Consider the following 24,369-nt stretch of genomic DNA (forward strand, 5'->3'; position numbering starts at 1 on the left):
TTGCTGTTGCTTGCTGCAGTTCCACCAGTAGTCACCAGGTGTCACCAGCAACATACTCAGTATATCTTGGTGGGGGCTTGGACTCAGGATCGCAGACACTCTAGAGTGACCTTGGCTCCTGTCACCTTCGTCCAAACCCAGAACAGTTCCCAGTTCTGTTCAGTCACAGATGTGCTATGTCACCTCAACCAAAGCCTCCTGAGCCTTTTTTTTGAACTGTATCGCCAGCGAGTTATCCTTCCTGGTATCAGGGCCTGGCTTATTGCTCTGCCAGACACAAGACAGCTGGGGCTGGCAGGTGTCTTGGATGGCCAGGGAGGGTCACTGCAAGAGTAGACTCCAGAGACGGTCAAGATTCTCCCACGTCTGTCAGGAGTGTCCTGCCATGGGGACGACATCCCCGGGAAGCCTCAGGGACCAGTTCCCAGGACCCACCCTGACGTGACCCCAGCCACACCCCTTCACCTCCCACCCACTAACAAGGCTGTGATGCTCCACACCAGAAAGCAAACCACAAGCTTGAAAAGCAATTTTTATTGAATTTGGAGGGACAGTTTCTTATTATAATAGTAAAAATGCTGAAGCTGAATGTTGTAAAAAACGACATGGTGCAGCAGTGGCCAGCGTCTGGCCGGGAGGGGACAGGCGAGGGTGACGGACAGCGGGAGAGGGAAAGCATCTAAAAGGACAAGTGCTAGGAGAAGGGCTCACGTGAGGCGGGCACTCCCAGGGTACCCGTCAAGAGCCACCACGCGGGAGCGGGTGCGGGAGAGCAGGGGCTCTCCTGTCACCAAGATTAAAATCCCCTAAATGTCTCTGAACAGCATGGGACACAGCAACAAACCGGATTCTTGTTCCTCTGTCCACCTCACTTGAGCCCTGGCCATCCCATCCACCCTAGGGCTGAAGCAGCTGTGACCTCTCCCCGCCCAGAGGGAGAGGGCCAGTTAGCATACCACAGGGAGGTGCTTCTGGTGCCTTCTCGCTGGACTTTGGCCCTGGACCCTAGAGACAGGTGGCGGCCAGGGTGGACAGGCCAATGGGGGCAGTGACGGGACCCACCCAGACCCATGAGCCCACATTGCACATGGTCGCGTCAGTCCTTAATAGTTTTCTACATGAATCTAATTGTTCTGGGCACTGAGGCCACATGTGTGGTCTCAAACTGGATGAAATAAATTAAGAAAAACCCCAGGATAGTTTTCCTCCTGACCTGGCTGGGAGGTAGGCTGCTGCCCACAGTAGAAACATCCTCCCCTGGTCCTGGAGGCTGGCAAGGTTCCTCCCCAGCGCATCCGAGAAACAAAACATCAGGTTCAGATGATCCATGCGGGGCTTCTGGACTCGGCAATGCAGAGGAGCGCGGAGCTGCCAGCCACTGCCCCAGGCCTCAGGCTGTGCCACTGGCTGAGTAGGAGAACTGGGGGAAGTGCGGCCTCCGCTCACTGTCCACACACTCCATGCTGTCATCTGTGGGCCACAGGAGGGCTCAGACCAGTCTCCAGAAACAACCCGCCCACCTGACACATGCCAGAGGATACAAGGGGGCCCTGCGAGGGGGCAGTGACTCTGGCCCTCAGAACACTCCCTCCCTCCCCTCCTGGCTGCTACCACCCTCCAAAGGGTTTATTTGATGTTTTTAGTTTGGGGGCTGAAGAGATAGCTTAGTGGTTAAGAGCACTGGCTGCTCCGGTAGAGGACCCAGGTTCAGTTCCAGTTCCCACGCGGCTGCTCACAACCAAAAAAAAAAAAAAGCAGGAGTGCAAGCCGGGCACTGAGGGGCCGTGGAGCAGGGTGGCCTCACCTTGATCAGGTGGCGTGATGGTGATCATCTGAGCTGTGAACTCCTCATCGAAATACCTGGTGTCAGTCTCAGAGGTGACCTGGGGCTTGAAAGGTGGGCTCAGCTGAGGAGCAACAGAAGGCCTGGTTATTACTGGGTTCCAGTCCCTCCATCCTCTCTGGGCAATACTGACCTCCTATCGGGTGGGCACTAGCACTAGGGAACAGCTCTAGGAGATGGAACTGGGCAGGGCAGGGGAGAGCAAGCCCAGAGATGCCCAAAGTGATGAGAGGGTAGTGACTGCCCACCTCCAGGCAGTGGGAACTCCTTTCTCTGGTTGTCATTTCCCTTCTGAGGTTTTTTTTTTTTTTCTTCCCTTTCCATTTTTTGAAACTGGAGTTCTGTGTAACCCCAGGGACTACCTCTGTAAACCAGGCTGGCCTCAAACTCAGGGATCCACCTGCTTCTGCCTCCCAGGTGCTGGGATTACTTGCACACAGTGGGACTACTTGCACACAGTGGGACCACTTGCACACGGTGGCACCACCACAGCTGTGGCAGGACTCGAAGCAGTCTTCAGGTGAGCTCACCTGCCTCACTGACAGCCCAGGAAGAAGATAAGCTGCAAAGTGGTGTATGCAGTGGAGGCTGCTAACATCCTTTTGGGTCTCACAGGCAAGGACCCTCAGTTGCCATCCCTCCCAAATCTAGTGTGAAGGCAATGCGGACTCTGACTCATGGGATCTCTAGTTGGGTGTGGGCAGGAAAGGCATGCCATCCACACCCCCACATGCTGCTGGCCCCGTGTTATCTAGAAGGTACAGGGCACCCAACACATCAAGGTATAGTGTTGAGACCACCTGCTGTGTCCCTCGTCAGCCTGGGCCGGGGTACTTAGGAGCTGGAGAGAATCACACTTAGGGGTGAGTACAAGGGGCTCTGCTCTCTGCAGTGGCCTACACTGTGCCAGAAGGGCAGGGGCTGTCCCAGAGTGGGATGAGGTTCACCCTAGAGTTGGAGACACCTAGACATTACCCTCCACCCTCAGCTAGCTTTCATCATAGGGCACATGAGGAGATCTCCAGGCAAAGGACAGGAGCAAGGAGCAGGTGTAGGCAACAGGGGCACAACTGAGGGCCTGGAGAGGCCAGGTGACTGTGCGAGGTATGCAGGGCTGCATACTACCCTCTACTGTGCGAGCGAGCGAGCAGTGAGGGAGGAGGGTGTGCACAACCCTGTGGCTCTGTGGGGGCATGTGACTACACAAGGCTGTGGGCCCAGCATGGGTGTCTGAGCCAGCAAAATATGGAGTGTTTGCATGTGTGCACACATGTGATTCAGAGATGGGCACAGTGGCCAGAGTGAGACAGTGTTTATATGTATGTACACACATATGTGATCCAGAGATGGGCACAGTGGCCAGAGTGAGACAGTGTTTATATGTATGTACACACATATGTGATCCAGAGATGGGCACAGTGGCCAGAGTGAGACAGTGTTTATATGTATGTACACACATATGTGATCCAGAGATGGGCACAGTGGCCAGAGTGAGATAGTGTTTATATGTATGTACACACATATGTGATCCAGAGATGGGCACAGTGGCCAGAGTGAGACAGTGTTTATATGTATGTACACACATATGTGATCTAGAGATGGGCACAGTGGCCAGAGTGAGACAGTGTTTATATGTATGTACACACACGTGTGATCCAGAGATGGGCACAGTGGCCAGAGTGAGAGTGTGTGCATGTGTGCAAACACGTGTGATCCAGAGATGGGCACGGTGGCCAGATGCACACCTTCTTCTCATACACATCCTGCCACACGATGTTGGCAAAGAACCGGTGCTGCATGATCTCCTTGGCGTCCTCGGAGCCCCCACCGAGCCTGTGGGTAGGAGACAGATCCAGGGCTCAGACACTGCATGCAAGGTGACAGGTCACAGGGATACTCGCAGGGTAGGGGTACCCCTAGCTGCCTGACCACCCCACCCGACATGTGACTAAGACTGTGGCGGGTACAGTGGGTAGCAGCACTGTCTAGAGGCTGAGCCTGAAGCCCCGGCAGCCCTTACCTCTGTGTAGGGTCCTTCTTGAGCAGCCCAGAGAGCAGGGACTTGGCCTCAGGGCCGAGTGTGCGTGGGAAGCGGATCTCCTCCATGAGGATCAGCTCGAACAGCTTCTCGTGGTCCTGGTTGTAGAAGGGCAGGCGACCACACATCATCTCGTACATGACCACGCCCAGCCCCCACCAGTCCACTGCACGGCCGTAGTCGTTGTCCTCCAGCACCTAGATGGGGGACTCTGTCAGCATGTGTCAGGGCGTGGGAGGGTGTGAGGGAACACACAGGAAGTAGCAGAGCACCTCAGGGGCCAGGTACTCCGGCGTTCCGCAGAATGTCTTCATAGTGGCACCGTCCTTGATCCCCTCTTTGCACAGCCCGAAGTCCGTTATCTTGATGTGCCCGTCCTTGTCCAGCATAAGGTTCTCCAGCTGTGTGGGAAGACGTTCAGTCAGTGAGGCCAGACCCCCCCCAGTCCCCACCCGCCCTGCTCCATGAGCACACCTTCAGGTCCCGGTACACCACGTTCTTCTCCGAGTGCAAGTAGTCCAGGGCAGACACAATTTCCGCACCATAGAAGCGGGCCCGGTCCTCGGAGAACACGCGCTCTCGAGACAGGTGGAAGAAGAGCTGTGGGGTGGAGCGCACCGAGGAGGACCTGTGTGAGGGCCCGCCAACCCTGACCCACAGGCAGAGGGAAGGTTAGGAACTAGCCCCCAAAGAGAACTGGAGACCGCGAGACTCCAACTCAGGAGAAATAAGACATCCCCAAACGAGCAGCTACAGGCTCACATGGCCAGGGCTGGCAGCACCAGTGATCTGTACTACAGAGAGGGTTCAAAGCTCTCAGAGGGACAAGTTCACCCATCAAGTGCCCAGGTCTGAAGCTGCCTGTGGCCCTACCTCACCCCCGTTGGCATACTCCATGACAAAGCAGAGGCGGTCGTGGGTCTGGAATGAGTACTTGAGGGCCTGGAATGGAAGGTAGGGCAAGCCTAAGCACAGTGACACTGCCCCCTGCCACCCCAAGATGGATCAGGGCACATCTTAGGTATCACCGTAGCCCAAGCTGGCCTAGAACTCAGCAGGGACTACAGATGCAGGCCACCATGCCAACTGGTAGATTTTTAAGATGAGAGACATGAGGTCTAGGTTCAACTGCAGGGCAAGATGGCTTAGAAGTTAACTATACCAAGTTCTGGGGTTCCCAAGAGCCTCCAGATGGGGAGGTTGACACAACAGCTTATAGTTTCTAGACCTGGCGCACTGAGCCACCCCGACAGCCTTTCCATCATGGACCACGGGTGGAATAAGCCCAAGACGCTGACCCTGGAACTCAATCAAGCCACTGTAGCTGAGCTTCACTAACAATCAACCTGCGGGACCAGCCTAGAAGACAGGTCTGAGAGGACTGCAGGGACGGAGAGCTGAGGCAACTCAAGGTCTCAGCAGAGTGAGAAGACCTGCCTCCTGCACACTACAGCTGTGGGCATGACTGTGCCTCACTCCTGCCTCCTGCACACTACAGCTGTGGGCATGACTGTGCCTCACTCCTGCCTCCTGCACACTACAGCTGTGGGCATGACTGCAGCCCCACCCCTCCGTCAGCCCACCTGATGCCCATGAAGCCCTTGTCCATGTATGGGTGCAAAGGCAACAGTGTGGGAGTGACCCACTCTTCCCTATCCCACAGGGCCACACTGATGGCCACTGCTTACCGTAAGGAAGGGATGCCTAGAGTTCTGCAGGACACGGTTCTCAGTAAGCGTGTGGGCAACCTCATCCTGGAATGCAGAACCAAGTAAGCACCCATCTCCCCTGCATCCCACTCCTCTCAGCCTCCCTCCAAACCTGCCCTCCCTGCACCTTGGCGACGATGACCTCCTTCTTGAGGATCTTCATGGCATAGTAGCGGCCTGTGGCCTTCTCTTTCACCAGGATCACCTTCCCAAAGGTGCCCTTGCCCAGTAGCTTCAGGTACTCAAACTCGTTCATGGTCTGTGGGCAGTAGACAGAGCCCGGTTAGAGAGAGCCCTTGCTCACCACAACCAGCCTATGGTAATAAACCATATGCCACCGCCTTCAGCTTGACAGTGTCCAGAGTGAGCAAGCTTCCACCAAGTTAGCCGACAGCAAGAGAGCTGGCCACAAGCCAGGCCCATTCTCACATGTGCTGGCCTGCGCAGTCAGTGAAGGGCTCTGCACAGTCTAGTCAGAGCCCTGGGCCTTGGGAGTCAGCAGGCATCTTCATGTTACTTACTTTTAAGTACTGGGGTCTCATGTCTCATGCACGCTAGACAAGCACTCTGCCAACTGAGGTGTCCTCAGCCCATGTCCAGAGGAGCCAGGGGTACCCAGACCCATACAGGAAGCCAGGCAGGAATACCAGGACCTACCAGGTCCCTCCACAACCCCTGGCAGCCCCAGCAGAAGCAGAGCCCAGACTCACCACACGGTGCTTGGGCTTGGCCAGGGACACCTCCATCTCTTCAGCCCCTGAGTTGTCACTGGGTGAGCCTGATCGGAAGTCCATCGTCTCTTCTTCCTGCCTCTTGAGTCCGTCGGCCACAGTCTGAATGGCGGTGGTCCATTCTTCCCTGCAGCAGGTCAAGTGAGGCCTCAGGCACCAGGAGGAGCTGTTGCATGGCTTTCGCCAACCCGCTGCCTGGCTGCCTGGTCCTGAAGCTGCAGGCGACCACTCAGATCCGGGGTCTCCACACACTCAGAGTATCAGGAACATCAAGGTACCTGGGATGCTGATATTTCTCCCATTATGCCCCACTCATCCCACAAGTGCTCCAGTCTAGTTCTCCAGAATGGACTCAGCAGAGGCCTCAGGCTCTCAAGCAACCATACCCCGCCCACTCACCGCTCCTCAGGCGTTTCCACATGGAAGGTGCGCTCAATGACTGTGGTCCACTGCAGGCAGCGGATGATAAAGGTGTTGGGCCTTGGCCGCTCTGTCTTCATCAGCTGGCATTCTAAAGAAGTCAGGGGAGCATCTATCTGTTCCTCTGTGAAACTCCCCTTCGTAGTCCTCACCAGACAGAGCCCAACCCTGTCCCAGGAAGGTGAATCTCATCCTCACTTTAAAAATGTATTTGCCACGCCGGGCGTGGTGGCACACGCCTTTAATCCCAGCACTCGGGAGGCGGAGGCAGGTGGATTTCTGAGTTCGAGGCCAGCCTGGTCTACAAAGTGAGCTCCAGGACAGCCAGGGCTATACAGAGAAACCCTGTCTCGAAAAACCAAAAATAAATAAATAAATAAATAAATAAAAATTAAAATGGAGCCGGGCGTGGTGGCGCACGCCTTTAATCCCAGCACTCGGGAGGCAGAGGCAGGCGGATTTCTGAGTTCGAGGCCAGCCTGGTCTACAAAGTGAGTGCCAGGACAGCCAGGGCTGCACAGAGAAACCCTGTCTCGAAAAACCAAAAAAAAAAAAAAAAAAATGTATTTGCCAGGTGTGGTGGTGAACACCTTTAATCCTAGCACAGGTGGATCTCTGTGACTTTGAGGCCAGCCTGGTTTACAGAGCAAGTTCCAGGACAGCCAGGGCTACAACAGAGAAACCCTGTCTCAAAAGGCAAGCAAACACACACATTGATTTCAGGGGCTGGAGCGATGGCTGGCTCATTGATTAGAAGTACAGCTGCTCTTCCAGAAGACTAGAGGTTCAATTCCTAGCACCCATGTGGCAACCCACAACCATCTGTAACTCCAGTTCCAGAGACCTAATGCCCTCTTCCTGTCTCTAAGAGCACCAGATCCACACATAAAACAAACAAACACCCTTCCTTACACACAAAACAATAAAATGTAAAAAGTTTTAAAGTTTTAAAGCTTTTTGTTTGTTTGATATAGGGTCTTTTGCTGTGCGGCCCTGGAAAACTCCACGTAGACCGGCGATCCTCCTGCCTCTGCCTCTCAAGTGCTGATTGACAGGCTCTAGCCACCACCGCTGGCATTTCTGTTTTCTTCCTATGTAATTCTGACTCACCTAGAACTCACTATGTAGTCTACACTGGTCTTGAACTTGAGGTAATCATGCCTCAGCCTCCTGAGGGCCAGGAATACAGCATGAGCCACCACACCCTGCTCCATCCCCTCTCCTTGCCCTAGTTCCTCTCAAAGAACTGAGACCCAAGACCTGCCACAGCTGAGATGCTCTGCTCTGAAGGTGAAGGAACCAGTCAGGCTAGATCAGTTAGCCCTACACCAAAACTATTCTGAAGTTCCTCTGTCCTTCAACTGCTGATCCCTACCTCATGTGGGGCCTCAGGGATCCAGCCCACACCCCTTTCTGGTACAGAAGTACCTTGCTGTTTTCCCAACAACATACAGAGTCTCTGGAAAAGTCACACATGTGCTCAGCACGCAAGCCTCACACTGGGAGCACACACAGGAACAAGGATACCCAGAACATGAACACCTGGTGGCCACACCTAGAATATGCACACCTTTAAGGGTGGATCATGGGAGCAGCCCAGGCCCTGAGGATATGTGTGCAGCAAGAGGGCTTCCCGGCAAAGCAGGCAGGAGGGACTGAGGGGCCTCCCACATTCCATCGTCTGGGTCCTGGCAATGTGAGGGGCCTCCAGGCTCCAATGAATGAGCAAGGGGCAGCCTGCCAAGCAAGGGGCCAAGAGGGGCTTGAGGCCCAGCCTTGGGAAAGGCCTATGTCAACATGGGGTGGGGGGAGGGGTGGAAAAATCACCCTGAGCCTTGTCTCCAGCACATCTGAGACAGCCTGTCAGGCAAGCAGATGAAAACTAGCACCAAGTGGGGGTCTTAACCCCTCCCTCCAGAACCCACCTCAGAGAAAAAGCCTGAACACAGCCCCACCCTGCTTTGTTCCCAGCTAGGCGTAAACTGTCTACCTCCTGAGGCCCAAGACCTGCTTGAAGGCCAAGCCCTGCCCACTGCCCAGCGGCCCTTGGCCAGTACATATACCTATGTGTCTGCTCTAGAGAGGCCCCTTTCCTTCCTCCTGCATAAGTAAGCTGGGATTCCTTTCCTATCCAGCTGTAGAGGCAGCAACCTGTGTTAAGCCCTAAGACTCTGGGGCAGACCTGGGGACTGGCCAAGTGCCCAGAGATGGAAGGCCCTAGGATCTGAGGCAGGTCAGACAGAGCTACCTGCAGGGCAGGAGCATCTCAAGAAGGCTGTGAGGATAAATGGAGACCCAGCTATGCTAGGCACATACTCTACACTCCAGACTGCAGCCCAAGGAGGACTCCAGAGTCCGCAGTTAGTAACTGCCCGGGCTTACTGCTGTCGCTTAACACTGTCAAACCTATCCTTGTCCAGCTCCAGGTAAAACTGGGCTGTGACAATGTGGCACAGAGATCAAAGACACTGCATCTGATCCCCAAGCTCTCAGACATTTTCACAGTGTCCCCAGCTCTATCACCCTCACCAGTCCTGGAGCAGGGCTGACTCCCATTGACCCTCCAGCAACAGGAACCACAAGACCCATAAGGCAAAGGGCTTCCGATGGCCACCTTCCCAGGGAGAATCACAGAGACGGTCCTTGGGATGTCATTCACTCCTAGAGCTGGGAGCCTCTCCTCCCGCTGTCTACCCAAGAGTTCCCAAGGAATGCCCTTGAGTGGCTGTTTAATCCACAGGGACCCTGGTCAACCCACCCACTAGACCAGGTCTGGCCACTCACCAGTTTTAGAGGAGGTGACTCAGAGCCAGTACTGCCCAGTACCCTAGGACTAACAGGAGGCTCTCCTCAGGTTTCTCAGTGGGCAGTTTCAGCCTCCCTGCTGGCCTGCCTAGCCACCCCATTCAACCCGCATGGCTAAGACACTTACGTGCCACTGAGAAGTTGTTGAGTGGGGACTCTCGCTGATCCACATCCTGAGGCCGTTCCTTGTAGCCAATAAAGGTGCCATCGTTCTTGAGGAGGAAGTAGCGTGGCCGCCAGGTTTTAATATATTCCCCTGCAGGGGATAGGAGACATAAGGAGCTGCATGGGAACTCCACTGTGAGGACCCAGATGCCTGGGAGGACCCAGGCACAGAAGATCCAAGGAGAGTATAGTGTGAGGTGGGGAAGAAGGGACCTGGGACACTTCCATCTTCCCAGCAAGCACTGGCACCAGGGCACAACTGGCAGTGCATGCAGCTGGGAGCATCATCTAGGGCTCTGCCTGCACAGCAGACCCAGGAGGTGCCACAGCTGGAACAGGGGTGCTATGCCCAGCTGAGTCCCACCCCGGTCACCCAGGTACACAGGAACACTGTTCCCTCCAGTTTTGCAACATCAGCCATACGCAGGCACCACACTCAGGAATCGGAGCAGATGTCCTCTGTGATCTCCCAGCGACTGTCATTTTTCATACTGACACCCGGAAAAAATGTTTAATTTACATTTTGCAGAGCAAGGAGTCTGAACAACAGGGAACTAACTAATTAGGCAACTTCTTCATCTGAGGGGACACTAGGTTGAGAATAGGAGGGGCAACCCACAGGGCTGGGGTCCCTTAGCTCTGTCTAGGATAAAGCCTGCCTGCTCCACTGGGCCCTAAACAAGGTCACCTGAGGGATGTGTGATGAGCGACTGCTTGTCTAGACCACCTACCACTAGGTGCTCCTGGGCACAGACCCAGTCACAAGGTCAAGCACCGTGGTCTTGGGCATAAGGCAGTGCCCCAATCGCAGTCCATAGCCCCAGGGAGGCTGGCCAGCTTTCCTTCTTTACCCTCTAACGGTGGTGTGTACCAAATCCAGGTATTCCCAGAGAACACTTCCCCGGGTGAGATACAGTCTGCTCAGTATAGTGTATCAGCTGGACCTGTCCATGCTCTCAGGACCTGCAGGGGCTCTGGGCAGCAAGCTGCAGGGCTCGACCCATGATCTACCTCCCACCATCTAGCCCCTTCCCATGCCCGGGAGTCCTTTCCAAACAGCAGCCTTGTTCTGCATGACCCTACACCCTGCACAAAGGGGGATGAGAGGGAACTGAAGTGATGGAGAGAGGCTGTTGGCGAGCCCGGGGAACACGTGAATAGAACCACTACCAGGCCAAGACTCCCACCCCAGCGGCGAGCAGCTCCAAGAGCTAGGGATCCCGTCTTCTTGTCATCGCTGCAGACCTCCTAGGTCTGACAAACCGATGCAGACCCTGGCCCCACAATGGAAAGCAAAGCAAGAAAGCCCTCCGGACTCTTGGCAAGTGCCCAGATGTGGCCGGGGCTCCTCCAGGGCATAGGCAAGTTTATTCTGATTCTCTTCAAGGGCCTACAGTCCGCATGCAACCTCTAGAGCACCTGTACACCCAACCCACCTCCCATCTTTAGCTCCCAGAAGCCCAGCTCTCCAGCACAGCCACCCCTTTGGGCACCAGCCCTGCTTCTGACCAGGTGGCACACACCTGCAGGTATTCACACACCCAGCAGCCCTGCGACAGCCCCTCCTCTGGCACAGGGCCTAGAGGGTGCCGTGGTAGGCAGGGGCTCTGAGTAATACAGCAGAGCACTGGGGGGTACACAGCCCACCCCCCATCCTGTTCCTTCCCAGGCCACCCGCCGTGTGTGCCCACCCGCCAGCACCAGTCTGGAGCTGTCGGCCCCTGATGGAGTACCCTCCCATCTCACCAGCTGCTGCTCCCCGGGACACTAACTGAATACGGAGGCTGATGAGCAGCGCACCCGCGCCCCAGAAATCCATCTTGATTTGCCAACTGCTGCCCATCCCACTGTGCCCAGTGCAGGCCCCAGCTCTGGCCCCCACACATAGACCACCACCATGACCCTGAATTTCCTATGGGCTCTAAGCCTACATGACCAGCCCCAAGGCCTGGCAGATTCCAGAATATAGACCTGGAGTTACAGACAGGGGGCACTCACCAGGCAGAGGACAAGGTAAGGACCCAGCCCCACATACACACAGAGGGCCTAGGTGCCCTTCCCCTCCCTGGCCACACAAAGCACACAAAGGCCACATGGCCAAGGAGAACTGTAAAGTGAAGTGGCCTCATGAGGACTTTCCCTTTCACAGTAAAGGGGGGCCACAGCTCTGACACACACACAGATCTCTTTCTCTAAATCCTGCCTCAAGGTCTAGCCAATTGGTCACTGGGGGTACCGGCTGAGCCAGCTGCAGCCTGGGCTGTGGCCCGCATGTTAATGAGTTCAGACCAGACAGACCCCAAACCTCACTCGACTGCAGAAACGGCCAATATGATAGACAAATACAAGAGGCGGCTGCCCTGGCCCTCTGGAGCTCCATGGTACCTAGGAGTACTCCTGCCTACCCTGGGGGGTCTCTTTTGGGAATACAAACATTGGCAGGTCTCCCTCAAGTCCTTCATAGTCCAGCAAGGAGTGACTGAGCCTGAGCCATTCTGGCCTCTGTGGAAGTGCTAGGCTCTGGCCCAACTGGGATCTTCTTGGCTCCCTTGACCCGTCTGGATGCTTGATACCCTGAACTCAGGGGAGTCCATCTGGGCAGCATGGCAGCATGGCAGCAGCCAGGGCCCTCCACCTGGCTACACAGCCCTGGGGATTCAGGTGCACACGGTCCACAAGATGTGCAGGCTCCTCCACCTGCAGGTGCCTTACCAGGCCCATGTTAACAAACACATGGACAGATGACAAATGACCAGGCACCACCTCCACAGTGCCATTCCTGTGGCTCTTGAGGGTAGAAGCCTGACAACAGCTTCTCAACGAGAAATAAAAACCAGCAGAACAGAAGACACCCAGGGCTAAGCCCGGCCTCACACCACAGTAAACCCAGCTCTCCACCATATACATCTGCAAGCCCATTCAGGAGGCGTCACAGCTGCTATGCAGAGAGGACAGCCGGTACCCACTCCACCCAAGGACCTGCTCCACCTTCTAGCAACAAGACCAGCACCTAGGAAGAGGCAAGGACTCCCCAACAACTTCAGGGCTCCCTCAGGCCCACCTCCACCTCCAGGACCAGATTCTGTCCAATCCTAGGGGAAAGGTACCCAGAGGTGCTACCCACTGGTGCCTCAAGGTCTAGGCCTTCCAGCATCTGTGTGGGTGAGCCTCCGAGTCCCTGCACCTAAATCACCACACTAGGAAGGAGGGAGGCAGGGCACACCTTTAATCCCAGCACTCAAGAGACCCAGGCACGACTGGCGTCCTCTCACACTGGCCTGGCCTGGGTCCTGACCACTGTGAACATTCTCTCCAAGTCCCCGGTTCTTGGGGAAACTGCTGGATAAACACTTTGCCGCAGTAGCAGTGGCGGTGGCAGGCGGCAGCTGGCAAGGCGCCAGGCGGCACCGAGCTGTTTCTCCACAGCAAAGTGAGCCCCAGCAGGCCTGGGGAGCAGGCGCCAGCTGACAGCAGCGACCAAACGTCCCCTACCACCAACACATCCATCGCACCGACAGCTGCCGGGCGCCCATTTACCTTCTCCAGCACATTGAGCAAGCGGTTTGCTGATGGCAGCCCATTGGGGCCATTAGCCCAGCTCTGGCTGCCTTCTGGGCAGTGGGTGGTCAGCAGGTGGCAAGGTCATCTCTAAGGCCAGCCTCCCAGGCCCCTTTGCAGATCCTCGGACCCATGTCACTTGACCCCAATAGACTCAATGACCAAGCGCTGGGCAAAGGCAGGGAGTGGAGGGGGTGTGCTGTCCACAGCAGGTGAAACCCCAGGTCTGGTGTTCTAGGGTACAGCCCAGGTGCAGCCTGTCTGAGAGGGGTGCTCATGTGGGTCTCACAGCGTGGGGTACCAATGGCCAGTGGCACTCCACTGGGCCTAGGTGTGTTTTTTGCCATAACCCACAAATGTAAAATCTCACCTAGCAAGAAGTAGGATGCACTGTACCCACCAGCTTTCTGGAGAAACCGAGGCTTTGAAAAGGGGACCCTAGCAGTCACAGAGAGGCAGGAAATAACCAGAGCTGAGGGCCAGCCAGGACACAAACTGCACAGGCAGGCCTCAGCTGAGAAGAGCCAAGATACAGCAAGCACGCGACTGCAATGCGTCCCAAGGTCTCTCAGGTTCCTGGAACCCACAGTGGGTGGCACACCTCTCCACTGCCACCTCCAGTCCAGTTTCCTGAGCCACGGGGAGTACTGGTCGAGACTTTAGCCTACCCACCCACATCTTACATTTGCCTACTGCCTCCACAGCAGTCCCCACCCTCCCCGTACCAGAAAGGAAGGCCGGCCCACAGCCCCACTCTGCCATACACACCATGCACCCCCAAGTCTCCCGTACCATTCAGGTCATCCTGTTCACCTTAGTCCCACAGTTTTGGGGCAAGCCACAGGGCCACTGTCCCACGCTGGCTTTTAGCCTCCCTACACCAGCCCAACCCTTCTCATTCGTCCTACTTCCCCAGACACAAGACAGCTCACAGACCCCACAACGTTCCTGTGCTGAGTCCCAGCACTGAAAAGGCCGAGGAAGGGAACTCACTTGAGTTCAGGACAATCTGGGCTACAAAGTAAGACCCTATCTCAAAAAACAACTAAATGGGGGAGAGGGGACAGCGGTTGGGGAAGGGGGGCACCGACACAAAAGCCACTCAGAGGCAAAAGATAGTGAGGCATGCAGCTACCTGCAGACAGGCCACCGGTACTAAGGGGCTCCTGGCTGCTCTGCTCACCAGCGTGGGCTAGAGTCTAGGTCTTGGCTAGGCAGACTCTTCTGGGGAAGTGCTGGGTGTGGGTAGATCACCAGCCATGGTGGGATGGCTGGGACAGCCACAGCTACTGTTACAGGGAGGGCCTAAGGCTTGGTGCTGGCTCTGGGCCTGGCTCGGGTGTGACTGGGCAGAGAGGATTGCCAGAGGACAGAACAGTTCTCCCCACTACCCCATGGCACTTCTAGGAATCAGCCTGATGCAAGCCCTCAAGCTACTCCTAGCAGCAACAGTAGGCCCGGGTTCTGGCCGTCCACACAGCACCCCACCCCCTTCCTGGTTTCAGTGCACTTGGCCACCCTGCAGAGCTGGCAGGACCAAGAGGCTGCCCCAGACCCAGCAGTTCAGTGGAGTCCCATGTCCCCACATTTTTCCTCACCTCCTGGTGACCTCCATGTGGCTCAGCCCCACTGGGGCAACTCTGTCTAGAAGATGGTCGTCAGGAAGCCGAGAGGACTGCTGCCCACTCTGGGGAGTCACCAGGCCAGGCCGGACTGACCCCCACACCCCAGGAGAAGGCCACCCAGCTTCCTCTTTTGTTGTTTGTTTTTAAGGGAGAACTCAACACGCTCACAAAACAGGAAACTCAGTCCCAGCACCAGCCAAGGCTCAGCGGCAGCCACACACCGCAGTGTACTGTCCCCTCCATGAATGGGCCCTGAGCATTCAGCTGCCATCTCTGTCCAGGTCTCCAGGAATGCCACATGCTTACCTCTCCCTCAGGATCAGTCACCATGCATGGCATTACTCCTGTCCCTAGATGTTGACCTGCCCGCTGGGCTCGGGACCCTTGACTCTCCCCAGAGACCATGAGCTCAGCACAAGCGGATCCACACCCAAAGCCAGAGAGCCCCATACTATATGCCAGCTTCCCTCTATCCTTGTCCAAACTGCGCCCACCTGCCAGGCGCTAACCCAGTGAGAACATCCTGGTCTCTCCTAGCCCGCTGGGTCCCTCAACTAAGTCTGCTGAGTGAACCTATGACGTGGCCCCACACAAGGTGGCCCTGCAATTGTCATGTGCCACCTACTCTTAAACGCATAGCCCTTCGTTCTCAGACCTTTCCATGTCTCAGGTCTAGCCACCTGCTGGGAGCTGGGAAGACACAGACATAGACAATGGCTACCCTGGCCAAGAAGGTGAGAAGAATCCCTGGCTCCAGTCTCTACCAGGGCAGCTCTCACGCATACAGCCCGGCAAATGTCAGGGATTTGAGGGAAGAACACAAAAGACTAACACAGATAGGCCTGTGGCCTCGGTACACAGCTCATTTGCAACCTGCAGGCTGAAATCAGAGGTCGCGCGGACAAGTTCAGCCACACCTGCAACTTAACCCCAGGCTGGCTGTTAAGAAGACATGGTTCATCGACCCCAAACCTCTGCATCTGGAGAGCAGCACTGAGGTTCATCAGACCAGCCACCTCTCATCTCTAGGAGCTCAAGCCCAGTCTCCCACGGGTCTATGTTGTTGGATGCATAGGGAAGCTAACGCCCAGTCACAGATCAATGCACAACTAGAATGTCTGCTCTTGTACTGGGCACTGGCTGGGCACCCCCTGACCCAGAGCACAAACAGAGCTCCTGGGAAGTGGCTTGGGGAATACTTCCTGAGAAGTAGGCACCTAACTCTCAAGGAGGAGGAGAAACCTGGCCCTGGGGTCTCTGTAGCCATGGAGTGAGGAACATCCTCTCTTCTTTGCCCAAATAGCCCTGAAGGCACGGTCAGCCCACGGGGAGCTTGGGGAGGAGCCAAGAACCAATGTGCTCCAAGCCCCTGGCTGGACATGGGAGACCTAGCAAAGATGGGTTCTGTTCCCAGTCTGCGGAGCTATAACCTACAAAAGCAACAGAGGGAGGGACATAAGGAATATCCAGGTGTCTGAAGGATCATGGGACATTAAGAGGCAACTGCAATAACCTTCCCTCCCTGCCTACCCCAGCCAAGTCATAATGGCCTCAGGGAAGAAGTCTAACATGGCAATCCAAGACAGGGAGAGGGCTGGAACCCCAAACTAGTGATGCACACAGGGCTCGTTGTGGTCAAATGTGTTGAGAGGTCCCACTCTCGTTGTGTTCAAGGGGGAAACAAGGACCGCCAAGACCTCGGCAAGCAGGAGCAGGCCAAGCATGGGTCTTGGCTGGGCCAGAGCAAGGCAGAATAGGAGGACCCGGCCCAGGAATGTGGCATAGATGCCATTGCGCACAGCAGAGCCCCTACTACCTAGGCTGGGGCTGGAGGAGGATGAAGGACCATGAGGACAGCATATCTCTCTGGCCTGAGGCTGGGAAGACCCCCACCCCAAAGACAGGCAGCCCTGTCAGTTCCACGGGGCAGGCAGGCAGGCGTTGTGTCCCCTTGCCATCCCACAGCTAACGCATGCTCTCACGTCTTTATCCACCACCATTTCCAGGGCATGCATGGGGAAAATCAAGGCCTAAAGAACTCAATGACCTTCTTCTCCTGGAGGGGGACAATGACAGAGCTGCCAAATCAGTTCAAGCACAGCCTCAGCATGTCCACAGGACCTAATGTCCTGTGCCACCTGGCCCCTTCAGAAAGCTCAGTCATAAGGAGCAATATGACACTCCCTAGGCCTCAGAAGGGTTCCTACCTGGGGAGAGAGGCCCAGCAATCTCTAGGTTGGCCCTAACTCTGACAGCCATACAATACACACATGTCCATGAAATAGACTGTTTATGGCCTAGGGTTGGGGAGAAGAGGGAGCCAAAGAGGCAGACAGCAGGGCATGACCCAGGAATCTGAGCTTAGGAGGCAGGACTCCTAGTGGGCTGGGGAAGGATGCCCTGGAGAACAAATGGGAAGTCAGGTGGGGGCAGGAGCCAAAGGTCACAGCCTCCTGGCAAAGCCCAGCACAGAATCTGCCCTGCAGCCACCCGAGTGGGACCTCTCAACACATTTGACCACATCTTCCACCCCTGCTTGAGCCCTCCTGGGTCCCAACCATCCTCCCCAACTTCCCGTAGCTCCTGTGCGCCACCCCCTCACCACCCAGTTCTGCCAGAGCTGTAGGTACTCGATAAAGCCCCAGGTCCTAACACCAACTTCTGTCCCCACCTCCCATCTTCTCTATCTGAGTCCTCCTCCCGACACCCAAAAGTACAATTCCCTGTCTAGAGAGCCAGGAAGGAGAGTGGGAGGAGAGGCTGGGACTGGCAAGGATCACCCTAGGGCTTCCGGAGGGAACAGGTCTACAGGAAGAGGAAGTCAGAAGGGGGTGAGATGCCTGCCCTGGGGCAAGAGCAAGTGACTATCCTGGGGGAACTGGCTTTGAAACTTACTCCTGGCAGGCTGGAGGAAGAATGGCGGGTAGGCTGGAGGTGAGGGGCCCCAGGCCTGGGAAGAGTCCATCTCAGTCAGCTTTTCAGTTCTGAGCCCCCTGACTTCAGGAATCCGGGCCTGAGGTGGGCAAAGGGCCCAGCCGAGCAACCCTGCCCTGCCCTGCCCTGCCTGCCCTCAGGAGCCCTTGGGCAGTGCCCAGGCTACTCGTCTGCCAGCCCTGGAACAGCAGCCACGTCCTTGCTGCCTTCCAGGAAAGCCAGGCGTGAGGCTGCTGCAGCTGGCCCCACCCCCAAGCCACTCATGGCAGGCCCCGCACAGGGCCTCAGCCTCTGGCCAAGAGGCCCCAGGAGGAGGCCGTGACCTCCATACTATGGGAAAAGCTGGGCCTGCACACTCCTGAAGCAGGCCTAGAGCCCCATGACGGGGAGGTGCCCCCTTCTGTCCGCTAGGCCTAGACACAGCAAGCACTTTATGATACAGTCTGCTGGGTCAGTAAAGACCCCACCACCACCATCTCCGCCCTAGTTCCACATTGAAGAGCTAGGCAGACCCAGGCCCGCCTGCTTCTCCTGTGGAGTGCGGACTTACCTCGTTTGTGCAGCCAGCCCTCCTTTACAATGGCTACGTCGTTCATGGTATCCGTGGCCCCCAGAGACAGGGGTAACCCAGGGATGATGCTCAGAGTCTCTTCTCAGTAGGCTGAGCCCAGCCGGCCTGGCCGCAGCGTCTAGAAGAAGTCAAGAAAGCACGTGAGACAGGCTCCCACTTGGGACTAGCTTTCGTGAGCCCCAGAGGGCCCACAATTACCCATATCCCCTCATGTGATCTACCCATCTCCGGTTCCCAGGTTCCCTCCTCACCCTTACTCCCTGCCAGCCTGCCTGACGTGTCTCCAAAGGTTGCTATAGAAGACCTCCCTCCAGTAGATGCTACACCCAGATCTAGGCCTGGTAGTCTGGGGTGCAAGGCTGTGGCCAACCCCCATCTTCCTGGTCTCTGCTGGAAACATTCATTTCCAGAAGGCTTTTCCTGTTAGGCAGCTAGTTCAATTTGCTACCCCAGCAGATAGGCCACCTCCTCCAGGCAGCCCTGACTGCTTCTGCTCTGCCTCGCACTAGTGAGGGGTGCTTACCACTGTCTCACCACCCCCTACAGTCTGGGAGGCCTACTGCAGGTCGCAGGGTCCCTACGGCTCACGTTAGGAACACGGGAAGGCCAACACTGAAGAGCACTGGTAGAACAGGAATGGTATGAAGCTGAGCCCAAAACCCTTCAGGACAAAACTAAAAACTCCTCAGGCAGAACCCCAGACCCCCTTGGGAACACAGCACCCTGCCTCTGGAGCTATCTCGTTCACTTGGTGAGTACACACTAGGCACGTATGGTTCTGTCGAGCCTTCACCCTATGCCTGAGACAGAGAGACTCTGAGACAGCCTGCTGGGAGTACCCAGAGCAGTGGTTACGACCCACAATTACAGTATCCGGGAGCCCACAAACAGGGCAGGTAACACACAAGACGAAGGGTCCTGCAGCGGCCAACCAGCTAGCCTGTGCAAAGCAAAGGGTGCCAGCTCACCTCGCAAAGATCCCCCGCCCCCCCATTGCTTCTCTTCCGGAGGGACACCTAGGTATCCTTCAAATATCCCAAGTCTGGGCATTCTGGGAAAGTGTGCCTGAACAGCCCTTGACCAGTAAGCCTGTGTTGTCCCTCCACCTGGAGTCCATGTGGACAATCCCCAGGGAAAGACTGGAAGGCCACCGTGGAGTAGATCCCAACTAGGGTCTACTACAGCTGACTGACAACCCCCTATGTCATCTCTCTAGCCCAGAAGACACAAGCTGGCACCCAGAGTCTCTCACTTTGCCTTGTATGAAGCTAAATGTGGAACAAAAGGAAGGCCGGCTGCTATGTGTCAAATGCCAAATGCCAAAGTAGGAAAGACCACACCTGGCCCAAGAAGGAAAGAGCCCTTCCCTCAGCAAGCAGGTGGCGACTAAAAGCCAGAACGAAAAAGATAAGCCAAGAAGAAATCCCAGCTCAGTGACTGTCAGAGTGGGTGTGGCCTGGAGGCAGAGGGCTGTACTGCAAGATCTCTCTCGGTGGATGTCCCCTACCCCCACCCAGCCCCAAGGTCTGCTGATGACAGTCAGCTGTCCAGAGCCGTGTAAAAATAAATTCATACACATGGAGTGAAGAAACACAGCAACATTAACGCTGATGCCCACATCAAGCCGCCTTAAGCATGGGACACTCTTCCCACCATGCCTTGCCGTAAGGGCATATGGTTGCCATTGTTAAGTCTTAAGAGTTCAGCCCCTCTGGGACATTGGCCCGTGAGCCACACGCCCAGCTGGGGCCCCACCAAGGCGACTCGCCCTTCACTTTAGTGATGGCTCTAGGCAGTCAAGGCTAGCCACCGGGAGCAAGACCAGGGGCCTGGGGGAAGGAGGAGTTTGGCCACACAGCAGAGGCCCAAGGTTCCACCACCGCCCAACTTAGAAACCCGTCCTCTTTAGACAATTCCATCAGCTCAGCCAGTATCCCGGATCCGGGAGACCAAGCCCACGCCGTCCTCAAGGCCCCGGCACCTCCAGAAACCTCCTAGTCCAGGAAGCAGCTTCCGGGCCCAGGAGGGCTAGCAGTCCTTTGTGGGCTAGCCTGGGCACTGTGCCACCGCGCACAACTTTCTGTCCGTGGGAAATGAGTTCTCCTTCCCAGGGCCCTCCCACCGCACGCAGGCCGCGGGGCGAGCCTTTCTCCTACCCTCGCTGGCCGAGTGCCCGGGCAGCCCCAGGCCCCAGGGCGCACCGGCCCCCACTGCGCACAGCAACAGCGCCCCTCTCCCGCGACCTGGCCCCGCGGAGCGGCCACCCAAGGTCACGCAGCGGCCGCCCGCACCCTCGCCGGCGTGGGCCTCCAGCGCGACCAGTCCGGCCCCGCGCGCTCCCCGCCCAGGCCTCCGCTCGGCCACTTCCTGCTCCTGCTCCGAGGCGCGGCGCGGCCGGGAACAAAGCGGGGTGGCCGCGGCCCGGAACAGGGCGCGGCGCGGGCACTCACCGGGCCGCCGCGTGCGGGCGACGGGGCCTAGCCGGGCCGCGGCCTCGGGCGCCCGCCGCTCCGCATCCCGCGGGCGGGCGCTGGGCGGGGCCGGCTGAAGGCAGCGGCGTCCGGGCGCGCGCTGCTGGCCGGATCTGGGCCGCCGCGGTGCCGGCCGCAGGACGCTGCTCGGTCCGCTCCGCTGGTCCCGGACTCGCGTGCGCTGCCGCGCTGGGCCGGCCGCCCGCCGCCTCGGTGCTGCCGCCGCCGCCGCCGGCCCGCCTTCTCCCCGCCCCGCGCCCGCGCCGCCCGCCCACATCCGCCTCCGCCGCCCCGGGCGCCCCCGGCGCGGCCCGCGGCCAGGGCGAGGCACCCCGTGAGCGCGAGCGCGGCCCCACAGGCGCCGCCCTCGGGTGGCCCCGAGCCAGGGCCACGCGGGTAACGGAGCCCCGCCGCAGATCCAGAGCTCCAGCTCTGGTCTGGGTTTCCCGGTTTGTGGGACCTGGCCCTTCCCGGCCTAGCTCTCCAGATCCCAAGGAGGGAGGCCAGCGTGCGGAGTGAATCAGTTTGACTCTCAAGAGGCCCAACTGTCCCCATCTTGGGAGCCGGGAGAGACTGGTCACCGATGTCCTAAAGGCCAGCCTACACAAGAAGGAAGGCTATTGAGGGCTCATCCAACCCAGTACTCCCTGCCACAGCAACTGATAGGGACTCTCCAGGTGACAGGGAGGACGGGAGCACACCTGGACACCCAGAGGGGGCAGATTCAGGGGTAGGACTCAGTCAGCCAAGACCTTGCAGTGGACTCAGATGGGTGAGGCTTGGGGGGCGGTTCCTTATGGTGTCCCGGAATTGAAGAGTCAAGGTGGTTCCTGCCTCTTATCCATCCTCAGTCCTTCCCCCTTCGGCCAGCCTCAGCAGTTCCTGCGCAGGGCCCCTCCCTCATCCCAGAAGCCCGACTTGATAGTAACCCTTTTGTGAATTTACCTTCATGTGTTTGGTATTTTTAACCAGGGGACATTTTTTGTTTTTCATACAAGGGTCAGAGTTCACCAGGAGTGTAAACAAGAGGGTAGATTTAGTAGTCCACACTATCGCCCAGGATGGAAATCGGAACTCCTTCTCGGGCTCCTGGGGCTGACCTGGGGGAAGCACGCCCCACTCCCGGAGAAGAACTCACTCTCCTCTCAGCCACGCCCCATATTCATCAGACGGGGATGGGGATGGGGGGCTCTGTTCTGCGCCCTGTCTGCTGCACAGCTGCCCCAGCTCAGAGAGCCTCCAGGGCGCTAAGTCAGAGGCTCAGCAGCAGTTCTGTTCTGCTCCAGCTGTATCCCTGACCCTGAGGGTGACCTTCAGAGGCTGAGAGTCACACAAATATCCATCACTCACCCAGCAAACCTTCACCCCAGGCCCCCAACTCCTCCTCTCCTACTTCCCCCATCCCGTTGCTACACAGGTCTGGGCAGTTAGAGCCAGCAGGGCGCCCTCTTGTGGAACACATAGCAATTTCTGGCTGTTCTCCAGTGACCCGTCTCACTCGGATGCTCTTCCTGGAAGCCACTGTTGGAGACAGCTCCTACCTGTAGTGAGCCCTGTTTCAATGCAGTACCCAGTTCCGCCTCCCTTCTTTGTGTCTCTATCTTCCCCTGAGTCCGGAGGGGGTTGGGGGATAGGCGACTCCTTCTGGGTCCACACTTTAGCAACACCTCTTTGGGCCTCCTAGACAGAGCCACAAGGTGAGTAAGGTCTGCCTTACTGAGACTTGCCACTGGCCTGCTCTGCAGCCATGCTCTCCAACAAAAACTGTGGTCCCGGGGGCTGGCGAGATGGCTCAGCGGGTAAGGTGACTGCTCTTCCGAAGGTCCTGAGTTCAAATCCCAGCAACCACGTGGTGGCTCACAACCACCTGTAATGAGATCTGACGCCCCCTTCTGGTGCGTCTGAAGACAGCTACAGTACTTATGTATAATAATAATAAATAAATCTTTAAAAAAAAAAAACCAACCAAATCTGTGGTTCCTGACCCTCTTCCCCCCTCTCTCACAGAGGTCTTCCCCCCTCTCATCCCTGGCAGCTTGGTAGGATGCAGGCACTATCCTGAGCTAAGAGGTCTGGGCATCAGCTACATAATGAGATATGCTCTTGAGACAGCTCCCAGGTTAGATGGCACCCGAAATCTAGAGAGGTTCTGCCTGTACCAGCCGGACTGTGGCTCTGTGATAGCCTCTGTCATCTATTTGCCAGTAGAGAGGGATTTTGGAGTGGCAGGTGTCAGGGTTCTCAGCACAGATGGTGGATCAGTCTGAGGAATGTCGAGCGACCCTGCAGGTGTGGCTGGTCCTGCAGGGAGCAGTTTCACTGTCTTTGTACCTCACAGGTTCTCTGCCCTAAGACCTATGGTAAGTGAGAGGCTAGGCTGTGGAGGCATTGCCCAACATGGAGGAAGAGGGAAAAGGGGGGCTGGTTGGTGTCAGCCTTCAACATCCAACCATCATTTTCTCTAGAACCGTTCTGTGGCAGGCTTAGGCACACAAGCGTGGCCTGCTAAAGGAACAGGGACGCACCTTGATGGACAACCTGGGACTCTGCACAGGTCCGTGCAGGATGCGTTGCAGGTCAAGAGGGGTCAGGGAGGAAACTCACTAAAGAGGTGACCTTCAAGCAAAGACAGGAATAAAGAGGAGAGACAGTGACCGGGACTTTGGAAAGAACATCCCAGGACCACAGACACATCACCTTACGGTAGGCCTCAAAGTTAATTTTCACAGGTCCCTAGAATATGCTCTGATTTCCATGGTGCTAATCCCCAGTAGCAAAGGTATTATTAAGGGGAGAGGGCAGTGGTTCTCAACCTGTGGGTCATGACCCACTGGGGATAAAATGACCCTTTCATAGAGGTCGCCTAAGATCATCTGCGATGGTTCCCATGACGATTCGTAAAAGTGGCAAGATTAAATTTATGAAGTAGTGACAAAAATAACTTTATAGTTAGGAGTCACCACAACATGAAGAACTGTATTATTAAAAGGTCGAAGCATTAGAAAGGTTGAGAGCCACGGGATTGGGGCTCAGAAGAGGCAGGCTCCAGAGAGGTAGGATCTGGGCTTACCCTGAACATAGGATGTGGGCCATTCCTACACAGGTAGAGTGGTGGTAAATACTTGGACAGTCAGAGGGAACTGGCCCTCCCCGGGCTGCCGGGCTCCTATGTTGGGGGCAGCCAAGCTCTGCCCCTCAGCCGTGCAGTGCCTGGATACTCTAGGTGACTCTAGGCTTCTTACTGCAGGTGCCAGACGTAGAAAATATAGTCAAATGTGCATTTCAGACACATACATTTCTTTTCTAGGGCAGGAAGTTGAGACTGGGCCTTGGTATGTAGCTCAGGCTGGTCTAGAACTTGAAATATCCCTGCTTCAGTCTCCGTTTAGTACAACACTGGTTTTCTTCCCTGTAGAATCTAGGTTCTCCAGGAACCCTGGGAGCCCCCTTTAGGCTTCCAATACGACTTTGAACAGGCCCCCTGGAGCTGTCCCCAACA

General features: G+C 56.7%; 1 protein-coding gene across 1 annotated transcript; it reads right to left on the reverse strand.

The window, feature by feature from the left end:
* Nucleotides 1-519: 519 nt before the first annotated feature.
* Nucleotides 520-21,126, reverse strand: Akt1 (AKT serine/threonine kinase 1). Its single transcript, XM_021179218.2, has 14 exons — nt 20,850-21,126; nt 18,379-18,517; nt 9,674-9,802; nt 6,721-6,832; nt 6,301-6,448; nt 5,718-5,849; nt 5,570-5,635; nt 4,755-4,823; nt 4,356-4,481; nt 4,154-4,282; nt 3,864-4,078; nt 3,589-3,676; nt 1,805-1,907; nt 520-1,470 (listed from the first exon to the last, which is right to left on the reverse strand). The coding sequence occupies exons 2-14, from the start codon at nt 18,422-18,424 to the stop codon at nt 1,391-1,393; spliced, it is 1,443 nt and encodes a 480-aa protein (XP_021034877.1). The 5' UTR covers nt 18,425-18,517; nt 20,850-21,126; the 3' UTR covers nt 520-1,390.
* Between the last annotated feature and the right edge of the window lie 3,243 nt (nt 21,127-24,369).

The sequence above is a fragment of the Mus caroli genome, unplaced genomic scaffold, assembly GCF_978045245.1.
Source record: "Mus caroli unplaced genomic scaffold, Mus_caroli_1 scaffold_14, whole genome shotgun sequence".
NCBI classification, from domain to species: Eukaryota; Metazoa; Chordata; class Mammalia; order Rodentia; family Muridae; genus Mus; species Mus caroli.

Bases quoted from the DNA above. Each gene is read 5' to 3' on its own strand.
- Akt1 (XM_021179218.2), bottom strand. From the start codon at position 18,424: ATGAACGACGTAGCCATTGTAAAGGAGGGCTGGCTGCACAAACGAG. The intron at 5,636-5,717 runs GTGCAGGGAGGG...TCTGCATTCCAG, and splicing joins AGGAGGTCATCGTCGCCAAG to GATGAGGTTGCCCACACGCT. The intron at 4,283-4,355 runs GTGTGCTCATGG...CTTCCCACACAG, and splicing joins TGGTGTACCGGGACCTGAAG to CTGGAGAACCTTATGCTGGA.